Consider the following 24,009-nt stretch of genomic DNA (forward strand, 5'->3'; position numbering starts at 1 on the left):
AAGAAACTTCATTTTAAAAGATGCCAAGTCTGAACAAATTGCTTATGCCATTAAACTGCAACAGGAACAAAGGCCCTCAAATAATATTCTTTTAAAATTTAATATTAGTTTTAATATTAGAATATTTATTGATAATTATATGATTTTTATTCATTTACTTCTTAATTTAACAACTATTTAAGTTCATATTATGTAAAAGTAGAAGACAGTAAGATGGAAAATTGCCACAAGAGAACTATGCAAACAGGGCTATTGATGAAATAGAAAAGACAGTTTGACAAAAGAATATTTCATGGTAGTTACCTTAGTATCAAAACCTGAGCTACCCATGCAAAATGAGGAGGGAAAGAATACCTGAGACAGAGAAATGTTTGTGCAGATAAAGGAAGGTAGGTAAGGGGCACCTGAGACCTGAAAACTGCCGAGGACCAGGTCATAAAGGTCTTTAAAAGCTGTACCAAGGAAAGTGAGGTACATTCTGAAGCTAAAGGGGTTCTTAAATGGAAGCAGGGAGTCTTATATTAAAAAGTATGATTTAACAATCTCATTGGAAGAAGGCAGGCTGGAAGTAAGTATTCAGGGTGGTTAGATTAGCGCAGTGGTCTGGGAATTGACTACAAAGCAAGGTGACCAGGTGGTGGCCCATTGCTGTGCTTGTATGTGGTTGTGTCAATAGGCTTATGAGCTCTTATGGGTACTGTTAATAAAAATCTGTTGAAAAATATTTGATTTTTATTTTAAAACTTACATAAAGTAGATCCCAGATGTGGAGTTTCTGTTTTTGCCTATTCATATTGTTTTTCTACTTACTCTTAAGAGGCAAAATAATGAAAATATTAACTAGAGGTTTAGGAGAGGTGTTAGTTTTTCCTTTATTTTTAAGATGCTGCCATCTAGTGAAACTTTTGTAAAATCACTTTGTGGAGATCTCATTCAAGTTTATAACTTCTGGTCCTTTCCTCAAAGCAGTTACATTTTAATAATTTATGTTTCTGTCACCCATGGGGAAATAATTGTACATACATTAAAACATATTGTAAGAGCCTCAAGTGATTTATGTGGTAACACAGATGTGACTACAGGACTTTTAATAATGGGATATGATAGGTTGAAGTTTCATGGTTTCTTCATTGTGCCATTCTTTATAAATAATTGATAATAAAATAAAAATGGTGACTTTTCTAGTCCTTAAGATTTCTAAGTTGAGTTTTAAAAACAGAGAAAGATTGAGTTGTAAATATTTTTTTGCAAAAAATAAATCATTGCCTTTATTAGAAATGTTGGCAAGACCTCAAGGCAGGATTTCAAAATCAGAACCTTTATATGCTTTCCAAATTGAATTTCAATATTAAAATATCTTAAAATACAAGCAAATCTGTGTGTGTGTGTGTGTGTGTGTGTGTACTGAACCTAAACATTAGTCTGCAAACCCGGGATTGGATAATCTCTAAATATTGATAGAGATTAATTGTCTTTCTTTTTATCACTCTTAAAACTTCTGTTAGCATGGAGCATCTGTCATATTTTTATGACATGTATTGCTCTTTTTTTTCCTGTGAGAGACAAAATATGAATTCAACTTCCCTCTCCCCCCAAAATTAAGAATCAGGTATATAATACTGGTAAGAACTTTTTCTTCTATGAGATACTAGTTCTGGCCACATTATAATGGGTAAGGTTTCTAATTGACTCTTTAATATTTTGAGTTTTCTCTATGAGACTAATGCTATAGGTTAGGAGTCAGCAAATCTTTTCTGTAATGGGCAAGATAGTTATTTTTGATTTTGTGACCCATGCAGTCTCTGTTGAAACTACTCAATTCTGCTTGCAGCTGTTGTCATAGACAATATTTAAGCAAATGAGACTAGTTTTGTTTAAATACAACTTTATTAAAAACAGGTCATAGTTTGCATCCCTTTGTTTAGGGAAAGTACCTATAATAGCAATTTGAGGTTAGTTATTCTTTTTTTTTTTTTTTAAGATTTTACTTATTTATTCATGAAAGACACAGAAAGAGAGAGAGGCAGAGGAAAAAGCAGGCTCCATGCAGGGAGCCTGACATGGGACTAAATCCTGGGTCTCCAGGATCAGGCCCTGGGCTGAAGGCCTCACTAAACTGCTGAGCCACCTGGGCTGCCCAGAGGTTAATTATTCTTTTGTTGTTGTTGTTGTTTTTGTTTTTGTTTTGTTTTTTGAGGTTAATTATTCTTAAGAGGTGTTAGAACAATCTAAAATAAGTCCCTCTGCAATTATTTACTTCAAAAATTTCAATCAATAGATGTGTTTCTTCAATGTTGCAAGAAATCTAAAGTTTTAAAACTGTAATTATAATTTATGCACTTAGAAAACTAAAGATAGAAAAGCTCACAGGTAAAGCATTTTTGCAGAGTCAACTATCACCCCTATTTAATGATCAGAGATTTTTTTTAAAATTCATGTTTATGTGCAAAATTTTCTTAATATGGAATGAATCATTATATTCTTGAAGTAAAATTTGTAACATTTTGATTTACAGAAAATTAAAGGTTTTGATGATAAGCCTTTAAAGTGAAAAGTTACGACTTGGGTATAATTTGGATAATATCATTTATTCCTTCAGGTTGTCCTTGTGGGAACTTGATGGAAACAAAGGATTAGTTTCTAAAACAGTGAATTCTACTAGGCAGACATGCAAAAACACTTGGACCGTATGAACAAGTAAATAAGAGAGAATAGAGTCAGATAGTCAAGAGGCTATTAGGATCTCAAGTCAATGTATAGGGAGAACACAGTGTAGGGTCATAAATAGCATCATTTTTATTTGATCATCTTTGTGGCAGCTGATCCAGGCAATACTTAGTCGTAGAGATCCTGCTAGTGTCAACTGAACTCTCTCATGCATCTCTGACCAACTAAAGAGATGAAGAGAGGAGCTGATCCAAGCTGAGCTCAGGTGAGGATGCCTTTGACCCACATTTCCTCCATCCTTCATCTGAGCCAGCAGGTTGGCTAAGCAGGTCCTTGTCACAGAGATGGCAGAGGGCAAGAGAGCAGGCCTAGTCTAATCACTCAAGTCCTTTGGAGTCTCTACTTGTATTACATGTGCTAACATTCCTTTGGTAAAAATAAGTCACCTGGCTAATCCCAGGGACAGAGAATTGTACCCTGTCCACAGTGGGAAGAATGGAAAAATTACATGGCAATGGAAATGGGTACAAGGAGAAACAAAGAATGGGAATCATTAAGGCAATTTATCATAGCATGTATTTACTTGAGTTAATTACATTAAATATGGGCATGATGTGGAGTTTAGTGTGAAACTAAAAACTACTATTAACTCCGTCAGGTTAGTAGGATACAAAAAAGCAGGGGTTCTCAAACTTTTTGCCAAGGAAAATCTTTTACTCTTAAAAATCATTGAGGACCTCATAGAGGCTTTGATCCTGTGTTTATATTTACTATACTAGTAATTAAAGATGCTTATTTACTTATTCATTCGTTCACTTATTTAGAGCATCAACAAACACATTACATATTAACATAAATCATATGCTGTTAAGGAAACAAAGCTATATTTTCTAAAACAAAAAGAATGTTGATGTTTGGCAAATCTCTGCATTGTTTGGCTTAATAGAAGACAGCTGGTTTTTCATATCTGCTTTTGCATTCAATCTCTTGCTTTTTTTTTCTTCATGAAGCATATGAAGAAAATCACTCCTCATGAAGATAGAAAACACAGGAGTAGTTTATTGGCTTTTCAGTTTATTGTGAATATTGTTTGATACTGTATGAATAATTGACAAATTGTGGTATGCAATGTGAAACCAAATTACTGATCTTTCTATACTTTTTTCTATTAAAATCCATTGTTTAGTTTTGCACTTTTTTTTTTTTTTTTGGTTTTGCACTTTGAATAGATCTTTAATCCATGCTTGATATATAACATCAAACATTGGTTGTTTGAAAAATATTAGTACACATTTTCCAAATATATATCTATGTATTTCATTATACACTATTTAAAAAATTAAATTTTTTAATTAAAAATTAAAATTATTTAAATGCATCAGAAATATCTCTAAATGTTGGGAAATGGCCATACTCATAAAAGCGGGTGCAAATTTGCAAAATCCTAATTGCTCTTGGAAACTTTTTTCATAGGCAACAAATATTGTGGATTGTTTTCCTTGAATTGACAGACTCACTTCATTCATTTTCAAAAGAATGTCAAACACCCAAGTATGAGTTAACTGTCCTCTTTCAGTTCTTCTTTGATGCAAAAATGGCTCTCTATGCAGTAAAAGTGGTTAGTTCAGCTTGCAACTTAATTTCATGAGTGCATTATTTTGAGGCAACCATCTCACTTAAGAATATGGTCAGATGTCTTTTGCATGCTTCCCACAGTAAACTTTAAAAATATAAGAATTCAAGCATTGAGATTTAAAACAAATTTAACATTTTTACAGCTTTCTCAAAGAGATTCTTAAGTAAAATTGTCTTGTTATTTCCCCCTGTAACTAAATGGTTTTGACCTGCAATGACTGCTGGTGTAATTTGGTGCCACTGCCTTGAATTGCACTAACATGCCAGCAGTTTTCCCATAACTGCTTTTGCATTATCAGTGCAAATGTCAACACAGTGAAGAAGGCAAAGAATGTCTTCATAGTATGAAAATTAATTCAACCTGAAAGGTTCCTGGGAATGCCCAGTGTTTTGTGGTTCACACATTGTGAACCACTGCACCAAAGAGTAAATAAACTATATTTATAGTTCAGCAGTTTGTCAAAGATTTTCTCAGAGATATTTATACTTACTATTTCTAATCATTAAGCAAATTCAAAACTTGTTCTCATGTTCTTCCCCAGGGTTGTTTCGTTGGCTTTGATCTAGCACATGCGGTTGGAAATGTTGAACTCCACTTACATGACTGGGGAGTTGATTTTGCCTGCTGGTGCTCCTACAAGGTACAAATTTACAAATTTACAAATTTAATATATTTACATCCTTTATCACACATTGACATTGATTCAAGTGAAAAACTGGATCAGTGGCCAGTTTTAACTATTGGAGTTACTTTCCTCCATATCTTTCATTACTGCTTTTTCTGATTTTAGTTAATTATAAAGTCACATGATAGAATAGTATAATAATTACTTAAAGTCAGATATTTCCATTTACAATAGAGTATTTATTTCTTGAATTACCTGGCTGCTATAGAAAAGTCGGGAAGTTTGGGGACAAAGTTCTACCCTTAGAACTTAATTCAGATTGATTAGGTTCTTAGTATTTTGTTGCTATATTGTGAAATTTCTTCTTTGTAAAGATAATTCTTATGGAATCAACTTGATATTGTCATTTGAAGACAATTTAATTGACAGAGATCATGAAAATGAAACCAATTTTATTTTAACTTAGGTGTTTTTAAAATATGATACTTTACTATTATTTAAATATGAATAAGCTTTAAAAGTTAGATAGACGTCATTGGAACTGTTATCTATTAGTTGGGGCAAAATTGGGCCAAAAAAAGTAGTATGTATTTGGGTATTTAGTCTCAATTAATAATGCTATGCTTATTTGTTTTTGTTTTTGTTTTTTGTCGAAAAAGGTAATGCAAAATTCTGTTTTATTATAAAAGCTCACATAATCACATATTTAGGACTGGTCAAAAGGTGGTTTCATGACCAAAACAATGTCAAATGATTTCATTGTTTATTTTTGTCATATGCTCAGACAACTTAATTTCTTTTCAATTCAGTATTTAAACTCAGGAGCAGGAGGTCTTGCTGGTGCCTTTGTCCATGAAAAGCATGCCTATAGAATTAAACCTGCGTGAGTACCATCTTCAGATTCTTCTTTGGTGATGAATAAATTAATGTGCATTAATTCTAAATTTACATGAGTTCATTAAGGTGCTAGCCAATAAGGATCTGGATTGATTATAATTATATCACTACTCCATTAACAATGATGTACTTTCTCAGAAAGAAATGCCTTAGAAAAAAAAAAAAAGAAATGCCTTTCAAAGAGTTCAATTGGTTGAACGAGAAATTTAATCACAAAAAGGAAAGCTTCAATGCTAAAAATGAGTCACTGTAATCATGTAGAGCAGATGGTTTAATGCAAAGAGACGACTTATTTTTGTTCAAAAATTAGACTTCAGAAAATTTCAGATTCCTCACATTGATGAATAAATCAAAGGCAACCAGAGCTGTGCCTAATAGAGCCTTAAATGTGGTATGTTATTATTAAAATTACATCTACCTTTAAAGCTAGAAACACTATATGATGGTCTTGTAAAGATTATCTTCTGTCCTCAAAGATTTTATAATCCATGAAAACTGAAGAAGCTGAACACTGAACAACACGGAGTGACTGCATAAAAAGCAATACTTTTCTACTTTATATAACTTTTTCATTTTTCAGAGCAAGTATAAATGCAAATGTGATATATTAACAAATTTATACATTTTTATTTGACTGGGGAACTTGTAAGTTTGTTTTTATCTGGTATGGAGATACAGAAGTAATATTCTGAAAAAGCTCCTTTCATAGTTGTTATATCAGAGTATGTGTGATGAGGAGACTGTCTAGACTCATAATAGGTAATATAATAATGTTTGATTAGTTTTCTGAATCTTCTCAGCCACTGGCTGAGTGGTGTAATCTTTACAAGAATTGAAGCTGAATTAGTAATAAGACTTGGAGCACCTCCCATTTCTGAGATTCTACGCATATAAATCCAAGAAATTTAAGATGATTTTCTACAGTTCATTTAATCATGTCTAAAATTTCTTCAAGATTTTAAAGTTTTAAAATTAAATAGACCATTTTCTTTAGACGGGTATTGGGTTGGGCAGACGTCTTCCACAAATCTGCTGTCAGTACATTACATTTCTCCCCCTGTCCTCAGATCTCTGAAAAGAATATAAAGCATTATTATGTTATAGGAATACCACACATATTTTAAAAGGTCTCTTTTTCATTTTTAGCCAACCCCGCTGACAGTGTTTTACCTAGTGTAATTGTTTTCCGTGTAGACAATACATAAGATATTGCTCGCTTTTGTGTGAAGACTCCCTACTGACCACTTCCCACTCTTCACTTGTTTATATTGTAATAGAGGATCTGATGTATTATATCAACCCAAAGACAGGCCAGTGGAGTGGTAGGGGGATATGTAAGTAATCTACACAAATTGTTGAGAATGTAAGCATTAGCCATTAAGCTCTGATCTCACAGCCTATGTTTATTGCACTTGAGACTTCTTTTGTCATTATTTGTTCTTCATGGATGAAGCACAGGAGAGGGTGAAGGGGTTGTCATGAGCTCATGTGTGCTTCATCCTGTAGAATCCCAACATCTTCCAGGACATCGTATGTGTTAAATCCTTGGTCCCGGGAGAAAGACTATATAGCATCACATTACTACTTGATCACTTGCTGGTCTATACCCTGAAGAATGTTCCTTGATCTTTCAGTGTTCTAGCCTTGAAATACAGATAATGGCAGCATCTACCTCATAGGCAATGATTCTGAGAATAAGATAGGATGGATGGTGCACATAGAGTACTAAGCACAGTGACAGAAGCATCATATGTGGGCCATCCACGTAGGCTGAATGCTGTGTTGCTTCACTGTAAAGTTGCATGTTAACTGGGAGACTTTTGACTCCTAGAGATATTTCTGTCAAGGAGGAAACATAACCTCAGAGGTTATGGTTTGGGACCTTGAGGACATTGAACAGTTTAGTATCTACTACCAAGTGCATTTCAGCAGGCCTTTGAGAAACAGGCCATGCAAGTCCCCATTTCTTGAATTCTCTCTTGTACAGCCTTTACCATCTTCCCGGTTCCTCATCAATTGAATTGAGTGAGATCTTTATGGATCTTCATTTCATATTTGTACCAGAGCCATGCTTTTAACTTTTTTGAAAAATCACATGTTATTATCTGTTGTTGTATTTTAACCATCTGGCTTTGGAGACTGACAGGACTCCAATCAGCTTTGACTCATGAAGCCCCCTTTACAGGAAACACCAGTTGGTGTCGTTTGTTTGCTTGTTGTTAAAGATTCTTTTTATATCATGTCGGAGTGACTGATTCCAATGGTGCCAACTTCTACCCAATAGGGGAACATAATTACTGTTGATGTAACAAACTGCGAAGTAAACTCTGTTGCTTTTTTAAAGGGTGACATCTAGTGGCTAAGCCTGTTATTTCAAATAAACAGTATACAAATAGCATTTCATGGTCCAGTTTATTCTTTCTTAAGAGTTTTTATATTACACATATTTAAATTAGTTTTTCTTTTATGTTATTTGACTATATGTTTATAGTGCAATAATTGTGTAGTCAAAGCCTTCAGTAAGGAAGTAAAACAGGATGAAGGTCAAAGTTAAGATTAGGGGCATTCTAGCTGTGTGGTTAAACAGAATGCTTAAATGTTCATCAAGGGTGGGGAAGAAGGGCATTACGGGAGTGAGTGTAGAGAGTGGATCCCAGGATATGCAACCTTGCATTCTAAATTTACTATTCAGTGTGTAACTTTGAAGTATCTTTTATGTTTCCATTGGCAACTGGTATAATATATCTGTACCAAGAATTTCACTTCTTCTTCTTCTCCATTTTTTTTTTTTTTTTTTTGTTTAAATAGGCATTTTGGCCATTGTTCAAACAGATGACCTAAGACTTTTTCCAGGAAACTTTTGCCAATAAAGAGAAAGAGTACAGGCCATAGTCGATCCACTGCATTAAGCATCATAACTCAAGCTGTTATTCTCAACTAGAATTTGACCTTGTCCTAGTTTATCATCACCTTTTCTCATTCCAGTGTCATATTCTAAAGTTTGTCTGTACCTAAGAATTATTCTAAATTAGAACTGGTTGTGACTAAATGCCATTTGTTGTTTTTGTTGTTGTTTTTCATTCAGGCCTGACTTCAATTGAGTCTATAAAACCAATAATTATTGGTCTGAGATAAAAAAGGAAGTATTTTAATTGTAAGCATTTGAAGATCAGAAATGTATCACTAAAAAAATTGCTTGAATACTTTGATTTTTTAAAACCTTATAAATGTTGATCTTTCTGGTATACTTTAGATAAATACTTAACTTTTTGATTTTATGGGATTCAAAAATATCTGAAGCTCATGAAATGATTCTTCTATAAGAGCTCATAGACTGTAATTCAACACTCCTTGACACACACACACACACACACACACTTTTATTTTTCTTTTGAGAGACTCTAGGATAAGAGCAGGAGTGGATTATATGAGTTATTATGATTCCTTCTGTCCCTTACTTTTTTTTTTACCCCATCCAGTGAAACCATACGAACTAGAAAATTGCCATTTTTCACTTTCCATGCTGGCATAATAAACTTCCAGATACCCCAATGTATTCGATCCCTTGAAATGTTTTAAATATTTTGAGTGACCAAGCATGAGGCCTGCTCAAAATTTTGATGAAAATGCTAGAATTTCATATCATGTCAATAGATTTCCATAATGAGTTTGAGGTGCTTGATAAAAACCTATAGATAGAGATGTCATTTTTAAGGCCTTATTAAGGGCTTGAATCATTTCCTTTATTGTAATAAGTAATCTCCAGGTTAAAAAGAACCAGCCAAGAAGGCTAGTCAACTTCAATGCATGGTTAGACAAATTTTAGAACTCAGAAATGTAAATTATTATTTTATTTTTATTGGCAACTTAAAGAAGAAGACATGCCAAACAATATTCAGGAAAGTCTAAGGATAAAAAAAGGTCTGAAGAAAATTTAGTAAAACAACTCAAAAATTATAAGCTCATGGCATGCTTGGCCCAACTGTACAATTAATGTTATGCGGGGAGATCATCTAATGCACATTTGTTCCGGGGAATGCTGACTTGATATATTGATTCTCCATACTTTTCTAGGCAATGTTGAAGGATGCCATCATCCAAAGCTTATCTATAATTTAAACCCTGTTTTGGTTTCTTAGTGATCCTTTCAGACTTGTTACTTATCACATCCTTGTCTAGTATCTGCATAAAGTCTCCTTGTGAAAGCCTAAAGAATAAGGAAAAGTAAGTCACACTAGCACGGTGTAAGACTCCAGGTCCTTTACAATGTGATAGACCAGTATCAATGAATTTCTCAGACTTTTCACAGGATTTCTAGTTGAAATGTGATCTCCACGTCCCAGGGCATCTGTTCTACCCATTCAGCCTGTTTCTTGGGTTCAGTGTTTAGTATTAACATGGATGACTTGTCAGCCACAACTTTTTGACCTCTCAGCCATATTAGATACCCTTGGCCATCTCCTTTGTCTTTGAAGTTTCTATTCCACAGCTCTAAGCTTCCAGTGCACCATTTTCTCCTGATTCTGCTCCAATTTATGTGATGATTCTTCTATATTTTACAAAGTTTACTCTTTCACTTTTTCATTGATTCTCTCAATGTCTCAACCCTTGGTTCCCGAGCCCAGAAATATCTTATCCATAGACATGACTCCAACAATAGATACTTGTAGAGGACACTGATTTGCACTTCCAGCTTTACCACTTCCTTACATTTTATCCCTTATTTTAATGATTGCAACTTACAAGAGTTTCTGATTACCAAAGCATTAAACCAGTTCCTGAAGATAAAGTAGGAAAGCAAAGATTGTAATAATAGGAAATATTCCCGAATGAACTACACACTTTAAACTTAGCCCTTACTGAATACCCTTTCCCAATTAGCATTAGCATCTATTTCTATGAATTATTATAACAAGTCTTGGTCTTTTGCTGATTATAGAATATTAAAAATATCTGATAACACAGTGAAAACATACTGAAAATGGATTGTAAAGTGAAATTTTTCAAGAGATTCAGGATTTCCTGATGCAAGTGATACTGAAGAACTGCTGAATCACAAAATTATGGACAATGAGAATCTGTCAGAGTTAGAACCAAGAACAGATGAAGTAGAGGAAATTAGACACGGTACTTCAAAAGCAAATGACTTGAATATCAGAGATTAAAAGGAAATGATGAATGCTTCAAAAACTTTTATAGAAATGATCATTTCTATGGTCATGCTGAAAAAGTTAAATGTAATATGAAAGGGATTGTATTTTACTATCTTAACATTTTTAAAAATACACTAAGAAAATCAATATTTGACTTATTATTTATTCTTTTTAATGATTAGCACGTAATACTAGCCAAATTACAAGTTAATTTTTATATAACTAAATTTGCTTTTTAAGAGGATCTCAAATTTAAATTTTTTCCATTAATTACTATAAAAATATGGTTATTGGTTTAAATTGGATTTTATTTTAAATGGACTTTTTCCAATATTCCATTGGTCATCAAATAATGAAGACTTCCAATATACTCATATATCTTTCTAAACTCAGGAATTAAATATAGTGAAACTTCCATTTTATCTTATTCCAACAAAAGTATCCTTCCTAAGGAACTCATTTCTTTGTCATGTAAAGAGAATGATCCTGAGTCCATTAAGAAGATATGAATAAATATAGCCAACACATATTTTTGTGCAAGTAACTTCTACAGATGGAAGTGAATATAAAATATTGCCTGTGATTTTAATTTATAGTCTTGGAGAGATTATTTTAGTAACTGAATAAATGATTTAAGTGACAGGAAACCCAAGGTCAGAATATATGCCACAAGGCAACTTCTTAATAATTGCTAGATGACTTCTCAAACATAGCCATAGAAGCAGTAGAGGGATAAATGTCTTTAACTTGGTGCTTTGGAAAAGCTTGAGCAAGGTGGTGGGGAAATTTACAGTTACAAATCCTCTGCTCAATGGAAGGCTATGTTAACTAAGTGAATAAATTTACTGTTACTTTGAAAGCTGAAATTGTTGCCTATGAAAAGGATTTCACTTGGTTAGTTTCCTAAATTTAAGAAGTATAAAGAAGAAGAAAGAATTACTTAAATGACATTTCTTAAAGGGATATGTCAAGTGATCATTTCCTTTTTATACTTTTTACTATAATTTTTATGGAATCGGAGTTATTGAATTAACATTTAAAAGTCTGCCTATTATCATAAAATTGCTCTTTATCCCTATTCTACAATATTTTAGAAATTATAAACAGTAGTGAAATCGAGTTTGTTGCACCCTCATACTCACGGAATAGGTAATACCTGTCCTAAATCCCAGTCCCCAAATCCTCACTGTGAGGATGGCACATCCAAAAATGGCACATTGATTGAAGAAGAAATCTCATCTATGAAATCACGGCATATAACCTACACCTCTCTTCATTCAGAAACTATTTTATTTTATTTTTTTAAGATTTTATTTATTCATGAGAGACAATAGAGAGAGGGGCAGAGATCTAGGCAGAGGAGAAGCAGGTTTCCCAAGGGGGGGCAAGATATGGGACTCATTCCAAGGACCCTGGGATCACGACCTGAGCCAAAAGCAGATGCTCAACCTCTGAGCCACCCAAGTGCCCCCAGAAACCATTTTAGATTAGTAGCTCTAAAAGGATCCTCATTTTTTTGGCTTGACAATTTTTACTATGCAAAATCATCTAGATGATTTTTCTGCGTTGTGAATTTAAGCTGTGATCATAAAAATAACTTTTATACTCTGAGGTGTGATCATGATTAAAAATAAATTCAGTAAATAATCTGATTTCTTTTCAACTCAGGAGATAAAGTAATCCTGGCTCTTAAAGGAAAGCCAAAATAGTAATTTTCAGTATAAAGAGATATATTAAAGCCATTGTTCCTTGCAAATCACTGCTCTCAGATAATGATGACAATATCATTAATTTGGGAAAATTGGAGTCCTTTGAAACCTCAAAATTTATTTTCTCTTCTAAAATTGCAGTCTCATGTCTCTGAAGATATATGAGGCCAATGAACCTTTCAGACACCAAAAGTAAAACTTGTCAAAGAGAATAAACTCTTGTTTTAATCACTTCAATTTTTGCCCCTCAAGTGACCTTTGGAATCTGCAAGGTTTTTTTTTTTGGTTTTTTTGTTTTTTGTTTTTTGTTTTCTTTTGTCATTGTTGTTTTTTAATATTAGCTATGAAGAACAATTGCTAAACTTTTATCTGATCTTACTGAGAAACAGAGAAACATGTATGTAGCTATCTGGCTCTTGAAAATTGCCAAAGCAGCCACGATACGGTATACCTGCTGTATGGAGCAGCGTGGGGACCTTGTTGGTCACATATCAGACCCACTGAGTCCTGGTGCTTCCAAGACTGGGCTGGGCTAACTACAGATGATAAGAACTCTTATAATACATTGTCCAGAACAAAGATCTGAACTCATGCGCTCTGTTTTCTCTTTTTTCTTTGTTTATATGTTTTTACTCAATGCCAAAGGAGAAGATTTGATTGGCAGGAAATGATCTTTTTCTCCAGAGTTGAGGTCTCTCTTTGTCATGACTAGTTCATGTATTGATAGTTCACCTTGCTCCAATCTCTGCTCCAATCAGCTTTGGCCAAGATCTCAGAAGATTTGTTACAAGTCTGCTACAAGCCAGGGAAACTTAGCCAGAAAATGTTCTGTTCGTTCTTTCTTTCTTTCTTTCTTTCTTTCTTTCTTTCTTTCTTTCTTCTCTTTCTTTTTTCTTTCTTTCTTTCTTTCTTTCTTTCTTTCTTTCTTTCTTTCTTTCTTTCTTTCTCTTTTCTTTCTTTCTTTTCAAAGAGCCTGTGATCCTTCTGAGAATTCATCTTTACACATTCAATACGATTGCTTGAAAACTGATTATAAATTAATTCTAAATTTTTTGAGTACAGCAACATTGTCCATGTGATCTTTCTTAACTTTCATAATCTGCCATGTCCCAAAAAACACTTTTTAAAAAAATTTGTTGTTGAATACATGTCTTTCTTTACTCTCAGCATAATAGACAAACCATCTTCTAGCATATGGAAGCATTTCTTCTTTGCAAGTTATTCTGAAGGGGGCATGATTTGCAAAATACTGTCAAATTAAATATGCATTTCCATATGCTTCTACAAAGACCAAATATATCCAGGAAAACTAGCTACAGACAATTAAAAAAATCCTTCATGAGTATTTTAATCAACATTGCAACTAGTCCTTTCAAAAGTCCTAAATTCAGAAATCTTCTCTCAGTTTTTATGATTTTAATATCGATATTACCTCCAAAGATTATAAATTTAAAGTAATATATTTCAATAGTATATTTAATAAAGTATATACAGAGAATTTTCAGAGGATTTATTTGTTAATAAAGCTTTCACACCAAGAAAATATTGATTTGGCTCTTTTAAGGACACCATATTATTCTGAAACTTCAGGAAATTATTTTCATTAACCAAAACTCATGATATCAGGAAGTGCTTTTTTTATTCTTTAACTACACTTGTCATGTTGTTAGATCACTGGACATACTTGAACTCCTGTTGAATATGTAATGAATATATAACAGAGCCAAGTGAAGCACTCTAAAAAAATTTACAGATGAATGAACAAATGAGAGGAGGAAAAGGAATTGGGTTTTGTGATATCTTCTCATACTATTTTCCAGAGCAGCATTAAGTCAGTAGACTTAGAATAGTGCAGAGCAATTGTGAACAGATGAATATTTTTTAGAAAATAAGATTTGATAGAGATCTTTTTTACTCACTAAGAGCGAGTTGGTAATATTTTACCTAATGTCATGGACATGTCAAGACTTATAATAATCATGCTTGGCAACTGATTGCTGGCATCAAGGGATGAATGTACAATTTAGGAACTAAAGCAACCAATTTTGTCAGTTTTTGATATTTTTGTTTGTTGTTAACATCTTTGAATCTTCTGTCACTTAGCTATGCTTTTACTTTTCCTACAAATGTGGTGGTCACCAACTGCCTGGAATTAGACCCTGCTTGCTTTTTCTCTAAGTGTTTTTTTGTTTGTTTGTTTGTTTTGTTTTTAAATCTCTTATTCTACTGCTTTCCCTGGTCCTTATTCCTATGCACTAGCTCCACCTTCCTTCTATGTATCTCAATCACTGTTACTTCTGGTTTCCAATATCTCCTTGAAATATAGCAATCGTGCTTCTATTTATTTCCGTGCCTTCTCATTCTGCAAGGTGGTTTAGCAGCTAACAGTGTTAGTGCACTGCTATGAGGAATGTCCTAAGACTGTGATTGGGAGATTGGGTACCATGCAACCATGCCTAAATCCTACCAAACAGATCTGCCCTGAGGGCAGAGTTTTAGTATATTCAAACCCTTCCTTGTTTGCATTTGGTCATCCATGTTGGATTGATTGGCTAGAAGATACTGCCAGTGGAGGCTGGAAGAAACACTTTGATGACAGATGAATAGAGCTTGGAACAACCAAAAATGAAAAGCCACAAAAGTCTAATTGTTCATGAAAATAAGTTAGTATCTTCACTGAACATTGTGGAAGAATTTTTACTTATAATTGTATAATGCTTCTACAGTACTTTCACAGTCATTAAATATATATCTATTGAGCATTGTATATATATATGCATATATATTTATGCATTGTATATGTATATATATGTATATTACCTGGAATATATATATGTATGTATTGCATTTATATACATATACCAGGCAATTTTTAAAGTGTTTGGGATATATGGCCAAACAAAGCAAAGATCCCTGTCCTCGTAGAGCTTGCATTCCATCAAGAGAAGACAAACTATATATAGTATTTCTTGATATACTGTATATATATATATATATATATATATATATAATTATGTAATATGTTTGAAGTTTCCAATTATGAAAAAAGTCCTATAGATACTTTATGCACGATCCTTGGCAACATGCAGTATTTGAAAGGCATTCAGGAAGGCCCATACTGGGAAAATGAGATGTGGATGAAGAGGTGAAAGAGATGGAGGATGGGTCAGGCAGTTAAATGATGAAGAGAGTTCCAAGCAGAGAGAGTATCTTTGCTCTCAGAGATAGATACTCTCAGAGAGAGTATCTTTAAATGATCATCATTACCGCTGTAAAGACTTTGAAGTGTGAGCAATATGAGCAATATGTTTATCCAAGTTTACTATATTAGACGACTCATTCAGTGCCCTTTGAAGAAGAGGAATTGATTACAGAGATTAAAAAAGAACAGAAAAAGTAACAAAAGAAAAAAAAAGGAAAAAGAGAAAAAGAGTTTTTCAAGAAAAAAAAAAACATTTCATTTTTCTGCCCACTCAGAACCCTAAGTGCAACTTTTAAGGAATGTGTCTTGAATATTTTGAGGAATAGCAAGAAAGCTAGCATGGCTGGAATAGACTGGAGATTAGTAGATGAAATTAGACAGATAAAGGAGTCCATAAAATATAGGCCCTTATAAAGTGATATAAAGACACAGGATTCATTCCCATTTTGCCAGAAATGTGATATGACATAGCAACTTGCAAAATGACTTCTTTGGTGGCTTTGTTGGGAATAGGCTGTAGGACATACAGGAAGGGTAGGCTTTGGAAGACCAGCTGGGGAACCATTACAGAAAGCAGGCAGGAAGTGACCACAATTCAATGCAGAAGAGTAATGGAGGAATTGACGAAAACCTGTATGATTAAGGATCTATTATAAAAGATAGGTGGCAGCAGTCTGACGGAGGTCAAGAACAGAAATATATATGTCAATTAAAAGATGTTTGCAATCATACTGATTGCAGTATGATGCATACTGATTGATTTTACTGCTCACTACCTAAAATATGGTCGTGGCTAATCGGATGTAAGAAGCAGAATAGAGTTTAAAGTTATTAGAAAGTTGAAGCAACAGGACAGCGAGAAAAGTTTGGATAGAGGGAAAAGATTAATTTGATGTTTGGGCAAAAGGATGTTAAATCATTAATTAAATGTCATGTAGTTATTTCATTTATCAACCAAAAAAGTATTTCTTGATCTACTGTAGGCAGAACAGTATGCAGGGCATAGGAGATACAGACATGAATGAGCTCCCACTGTCCTTTCTGTGTGAGCAGAAAAAGGAAAGAGAGATGTTGGAGAAATCTTTGTTGAAGAGGTGATATTTGAGCCGACTGGAGAAATTCTCCCAACTGTTATTGAGACTAGAGGGGAACAGGCAATGGTGGGGGATTCCAGGCAGGGTGGTTTTACAAGCATCCCAGCCAGGGACCAGAAGATGGAGGTCCTTGCATTCCATGTGAGGAATTTCAATTTTTATCTTTGAGATGATGGGAAGCCATTGACTGTTCACATGGAACAAGATTACAAATTCAGGTCTCTTCAGCTCTCCAGGTATTGGTTTCCTTCTGGGAAAAATAAATAATTAGGTCTAGGGGATCGGCTGAGATTTCTTCTGGCTTTTAAACTCTGATTATGAAACAATAAAAATGAAACATCAGAATAAGGTGAACTGCCTCTAGGGATAGTTTAGAAACTAAAATCAGCTTGATGGAAATCTGTGCGTCATCAACTGTATTGATGACTTTAGTGACCTTTTTCCCCCTCTACCTTTTTGTAGTAGGTGGATGCAATAAAGTCTGGACAAATTTGTAACAAATGTTACCATAACCTTCTCATCTTTTTTCCATTTCTCAAGTATAAAAGAGTACTATATGCATATTTCTTAAAGTTCAGCTGCCAAAATTTTATTATGGAAATTAAGAATATGTAAAAGCTATTTGAATGAATACATTTCTCATTACTTTCTGAATAAAACAATCTTTGTGGAACTTTCTGATTCTGTGAAACATAATTATTTGATGAGAATTTTAGATGATATACTTTCACTTGAAGTTGGGTTTTAGAGGACATTAGGATATGAGATGACAGGCATTCAAACTTTTCCCCAATTGCCATTACAGATTTCTAAGAATAAACAATTATGCTGTACCTCAAAAGCTCTGTGTTTTTGGCAATGCTGTAACAATTTGTCTGATTCAACACAATTTTTGAAGCCATGAAAGCAGTAAGACAAGTATATTGAATTTTTAGCTGTGACCTTGAGTGGGAGAAAGAAAGAGGAAGGGTAAAGACAATGGGAGAGGAAGGGATTGGATGGGGGATAAGGAGAGGGGAAGGAAGGGGACGTTGGGGAAGAAGATGAGGAAAAGGAAAAGAAAAAAAACTTATTGCAGTCAGGTTCATATTCCTAAACACAGACTAAAATTATTAAATATATGGTAATAAATTGTCAAATTAAAAGACATTATATAAACAATCTTTTATGCAAATGTACTTTCTTAGAATAGATTGTGATCTGATTTCTTTATTTGCTGAACTGCTCCAGTGATGAACTTTGCTTTTCACATAGATTAAGAAAACTGGGAAAAGTTGTTATGTTTTGGTGAGATACAGGATAAGAAGAGGTAAGGGGTTTGCAGAGTAAGTTAAATTAATTCAGTGCATGAAATATTCAGGGATTCATACTGGAATTTCTGCCATTAAAGTCTTGCTAAAGAGATCAAGGAGAGTTGAGTATTTCATTTCATAACTCTTAGCATCCAAAATCATATTCAGTGGATCCCTGGTGGCTTTCTCTTACTAAATTTGAATATCATGCCTCAAAGATGTCTTTATAATAAGCGATGCTTTCCATTTGATAATACTTACTTGAAACTCCTTTTAGGAAATTTATGATGTTCAAAGAACACAAAGCATATTAAAATCTTTACTTTTTATTATTTATCAGATGTCTTCCAACTCCTCTTAAAATTCTGTTAATATCTTCATTCTAAGTAAATGAACTCCCTGCTTGATTATTAATTTTTGGTGGCAAAAGATTCAAATTTCTAGTCCAAGTGAGATGAGACTGCATCTTAATTATTATTGTTCATATTAGGTTTATAGAAATGATTTATGAGCTCGCTGTGATAATTGCTACTTATAAACTAATTTAATAGTTTTTAATTTTACTTCATTAGCTTTAGAATAAATCCTTTTTAGAATTCATGTCAAGATTTCATTTAGATTACATTTCTTCTGTATTTCATTTTGCCTTTCCTATGTTCCAAATGGTGGAGTCTTAAAATGAATTTAACTTTCCCTCAGGTTTTTTGGTGATGTATTTTGTGTTAGAATGAATATTTTTTTAAATCACCATTTCTTTATTTGACTTTAAACAATCCCCATTACATCTGTAAAGACTTCAAGGTGTGAGCAATATGAGCAATCTGCTTGTCCAAGTTTACTATATTAGATGCCTCACTTAGTGCTCTTTGAAGAAGAGGAATTGATTATAGAGATTAAAAAAGAACAGAGAAAGTAACAAAAGAAAAAAAAAAGGAAAAAGAGAAAAAGAAGAGATTTCAAGAAAAAATTGTATATTTCTGTCAACTCAGAACCCTAAGCGCATCTTTTAAGTAATCTGGGGAATACTGCTTCTATAGAATTTCTGATTCATTTACAAAAAAAATCTGCCCCAGGTGATTTTGCATTTGCTTGTGAATATTCTTGATCGTAATAGTCTATATCTACTTTTAGGCTTCAACAACCAACACTTGTGTTATTTTAGACTATTTATTGAGAGTCTTGGAACTGCAATATCTTCATCTGTATAGTGAAGATAACGTAATATCTAGGTCATTGGATTATTTTAAAGATTAAGCTATTGCTTAGACCACTGGCTCATAATGAAAGCTCAATTAACATTTGTTTTTGTGCTTTCAAAAGTCTTAAACAATTACAAAAAAAAGTATTAAATAATTACAAGAGCTTAAATCAGGAAAAACACATGCATCCCTCAGTTAAACTTGTTGGACTGTTTTTACAAGACCTTTACAAGACTGAGAAACCAGTCACCTGGGTTCACATTGTTCACATTGTGCAGTTGGAAGATAATATGGGGAAAAGACTTTTTTTTTCTTTTGTCATCTTATTTAAATTAACATTTTTTTTCAAAAGTTTAATCTAGTTAGTAGGATGAGTTATAGTAGATAGGCTCTTATAATAAAAACATCATTGATGTTGTTTTTCATGAAAATTTTCAGAATAACCTGAAAAATGCCAGACATTAAGGAGGAAATCTCAATACTCTTTTACTTCACAAGGGGGTTATGGGTAAAAATAAATTTTAATAAGATAAAAATGTCATTCTCTTGTTATAATATCCCATTTAAATGATTAAGTTTCTTTTTATCAAGTGAAAGTGTAGTCAATTGATTTTAGGCAATTGCAATCATTTCCCAAAGAAATAGCATTTAGAATTTAATTAAGATTGAAGATAGATACCCCCTATGATTAAAAGAACATGTAATTATTAATAATTTATATCAGAATAAAGATGCAAAAGAAGAAAAGCATCACATGAAAAATCTGTGATAGTTTGAGACTATTCACAACTACTGGCTCCAGGACTTTGAAGCACATACAACATGGAATGGCTCCTTCTGCCATTTCTTTATGGCTACATGGCACAAAACTAAGAGAGTTTGTATTTATGATTTGTTGAGTTGTTTTCATGAATATCTTCATCAAGTAATTGCTTTAATCACTGAGTTTAATGACCTACTGTTACATCCAGCTACCAGACTGTAGTGCCATCTTATGTAGAAAGTTATATTATCTCCTTCCTCTGGTGAACTCTAACCCCATTTACTGCTAACTGTTGGGGAGTTATGGTTTAAATAGCCTCCATGAAGAGCTATTATTTTCATTTTTCTTTTTCTCTTACTCTCCTTTCTTTCTTTTAATAATACCAAAATTCATGTTGATGAGGCGGAGCTTACCTTCCTGAGCCATCAGTTTCATTTCTTTCAATCCACTCAATATCTCACTCCTAATGTGATATGTCAGCAACTCTGTCTTCCTTAAGCTGTTGGTTAATATCAAACACCTAGGTGCCAGTCGATTTCCCTTCTGTCTTTCCTCCCACCTCGTTATGTCCCCTGGATGCTTGCTTCTCAGTGAAGATTCACAGGTCTACCCAGAGTTGCAAGGGAAGAGGTGAGTGACACAAAGGCATGAACACCAGGAGGCGGGGATGGGGGAACCCGCCCACTCTTCTGTTGAATTAATAACTATTTAATTAGTTCCTACCCCCCAGCCACACCCAATAGACTTTCAACTAAACTCTGTGGACAGGACCACTTCTGTTCTAGCTCACTGTATTCTCTCTAATCTGTAGCTTCTAGCGAAGTGTCTCATTAACTACATCTGAAGAATTAATGAATGAAATATAGAGAAACTTGCTGTCCCTCCTCTCCAGAGGGGGTGCTCCCACGGGGGCAGGGATGGGCAGTGGAGCTGGTAGGGGAATGCCGAAAAAATATGAAAATAGATAGACTAGCCTCAAAAAAAAAAGTAATTTAATTAGAACCAAAAACAATAGAAACTCACTAATAACAAGTGTCAACTTTAACTTCCAATAAGCCATTTACTTTACCTACATCTGTTTTTATCTCCTGCTCTTCCATTCAGCTTCCAGAGGCTGAGCATCTCAGCTTCTACTTGCTTATCAGCTTGTGAAGGTACTGGCTCTGAACTCTGTTTTTCAACTTCCTTCCTTTAAAAAAAAAAAAAAAAAAGATTTTATTCATTTATTCATGAGAGACATAGGCAGAGGGAGAAGCAGGCTCCCTGCCAGGAGCCTGATGCAGAACCCCATCCCAGGACCCCCGGATCATACCCTGAGCAGAAGGTGGATGCTCAACCACTGAGCCACTGAGGTGTCCCTCATGTTCCTTCGGATGAGCCATCTCAACCACAGCTTCTTGCTTTGGGTCAGTGTTCCTACTTGTATACTGAGCAGGATATGGGCTTAGTTATGTGCCTTTAGATAATCACCCAACCTCTGTAAACCTTAATTTTCTCAAATCTAAAAGGGTGGAAATAATACCTACCTCAGAATGTTATTGTAAAGATTAAGTGAAATGACATGAAACTATCTTGCCCATATCCCAGCAAACATGTCTTGGTTTTGGTCCTTTTTTCCTTGGCAGCTTGCTGTGCAAAGCTTTGCTAAAACGTGCTTTTTGGATAAGATTTCCTATTGCCATAAGAACCAATAATTTGACTAACTATACCACTTTTAAATGTACTATAGGACTATATACTTCCACCCAGAAGTGATGTGGATGGAGTGGCGGAGGGTGGTGAATAGTGAACAATTAGAATCTCCAATGGGGTGTAGGGGCTGGTTCCCTTCAAACTAAGCCCTTGGATAGTAAAATATAATTTCTTCAGTAAATAAATGCAAAAGACATTTATCATCATCAAATAATGAGATAGACAACTTAGAAAAAATCATAATACCATATTTGTACTTTTTTAGATAGGAAGTTTAAGTACTTGTTTTAGATTCAGTAAATACAGCGTAAAATATGATGTCTTGACCTCAGTTATGGAATCAGTTCAGAATTTTTTTTTCCAAGAACACATTTTTCCTTTCATGTAGTCACTTGTTTCTTTCACATTTAGATTATGAACATATCATCAGTACTTTCAAGCACGAGCTATTATTCCTCCTGTGATACCATGTTCGCACACTAGGTCTTTGATGTTTCTGTCAGATATTGCCAGCAACCATCATAACTCATGCTCTTGAATTTTTAATATCACTCCGCAAACAGAAATGACAAATACTTAGTCCTTTAGCAAACACACAAGAATGAAAGAAAAGTTCCTAAATAGGAAAAACATATTGAAATGTTCTCCCAATTTTTATTTTGATCTCATTGAAAAGTAATGGGGAAGAAAAAACCAAAACATGTTGCCATTATTTTCATGATCTGTCTCACAGACACTAAGTTTGCCTCAGATTTTTTAAAAAAGAAAATGCCAAGAGGTAAAGTTTAAATGTTTCCATAGAAAGCATTATGTGCAATATGTTATTTCTTGATATGTAACTACAGAAGAAATAATTCTCTTTAACAAACCGTAGTATTTATCTTCTCTTTCAAAAGATAAAAGATAAAATAATAGTGCCTCTGTTCTAAAGGATGGTAAATGGATCTAATTCATTCAGGCTAGAACTCCTTCTCTAATTCCTCCTTTTTTATGTAAATATAATCTGAGCCCCAATGAGAGTGAATCTCCTAAGAATCTACCATAGTTCTATGCTGCTGAAAGAATGCACATTCAATAAATATACATCACAAAAAACATAAGGACCTCAAATAAGCAATTGCTTTGTATAGTGGTTTTGCTTTCCCAATCAATTTAACTCATAGCTCAATTATGTGTTCAAATTGACTTAAGTTGGGTTCCGATTCTGATATTAAAATAAAAATATTTCAGAACTTGGATAGCTATACTTTTAATTTTATTATTGATTACTGTTATCAGAAATATGATAATTTAAAAAGTTATATATGTAAATATCATCAAGTCATAAGCCCTTGGTGGATAACTAATTTTTAGTTATTAGTTATTATTATTAGTTTCCATTTTTATCGACTTATTTGATGCAGAAAATTCAATCTTGTCAGTTCTAGGTAAGTTTGGTGACTTTTGTGATTTTTCTCAGTAAATCCAGAGGTTGAGCTCTGTCAGCACAGAGTGTTTTTCTTGTTTTTTTCTCTTTAGCATCTCAGATGGCATCTGAGATTGTGGGGTTGGGTAACATCCAGAACACTCAGACATTGTTAAAGGAAAAGCATCTGGCTCACAGCCATCTCTTGGAATCCACTAAAATGCACCCAATACCCCTTGGTATTGGTATCTGCTCCCTTTGCTGCTACATCCTCCAAGTTGTCTGTGGAACCACAATGGCCCCATACTCTTTACCTGAATCCTCTAGACCAATGGGGATACTGAATCTCTCTGTCATTTCTATTCTCTTCTCTGGAGGCACAGGAATTTCAGGATTCTGTCTTGGATCTCTTGGACTGGTATGATCTCAGTCGTATGTGTTATCATGGTTCCATTCTGTTAACATTTTTACACGAAGACTATGGCACCAAGCTGGCGTGGAGCAATTCTATACAAACCCTCTAAATTGCCTTCTAAAGCTAAGAGAACGTAGTTTAGGCAATTCTTATCATCACTTTTTCCCAAATGTATCGAGTTCCCACCCCAACAGCCATCCCCTTGAACTTAACAAGGGGTAAGAGTCCATCAGGGCTCAGTATTAGGAATCTGAATCCAA

General features: G+C 33.9%; 1 protein-coding gene across 2 annotated transcripts in view; it reads left to right on the forward strand.

Annotated features, from left to right (window-relative positions):
- The window catches only part of KYNU (kynureninase), a 127,280-nt gene that overhangs the window by 82,021 nt on the left and 21,250 nt on the right, over positions 1-24,009 (forward strand). For both annotated transcript variants that reach the window (XM_077861591.1, XM_077861592.1), the window contains exons 9-10: positions 4,845-4,943; positions 5,738-5,811. In XM_077861591.1, the coding sequence (XP_077717717.1) occupies positions 4,845-4,943; positions 5,738-5,811 (173 nt within the window). The remainder of the gene's footprint in view (positions 1-4,844; positions 4,944-5,737; positions 5,812-24,009) is intronic.

The sequence above is a fragment of the Canis aureus genome, chromosome 20 (genome assembly GCF_053574225.1).
Source record: "Canis aureus isolate CA01 chromosome 20, VMU_Caureus_v.1.0, whole genome shotgun sequence".
NCBI classification, from domain to species: domain Eukaryota; kingdom Metazoa; phylum Chordata; class Mammalia; order Carnivora; family Canidae; genus Canis; species Canis aureus.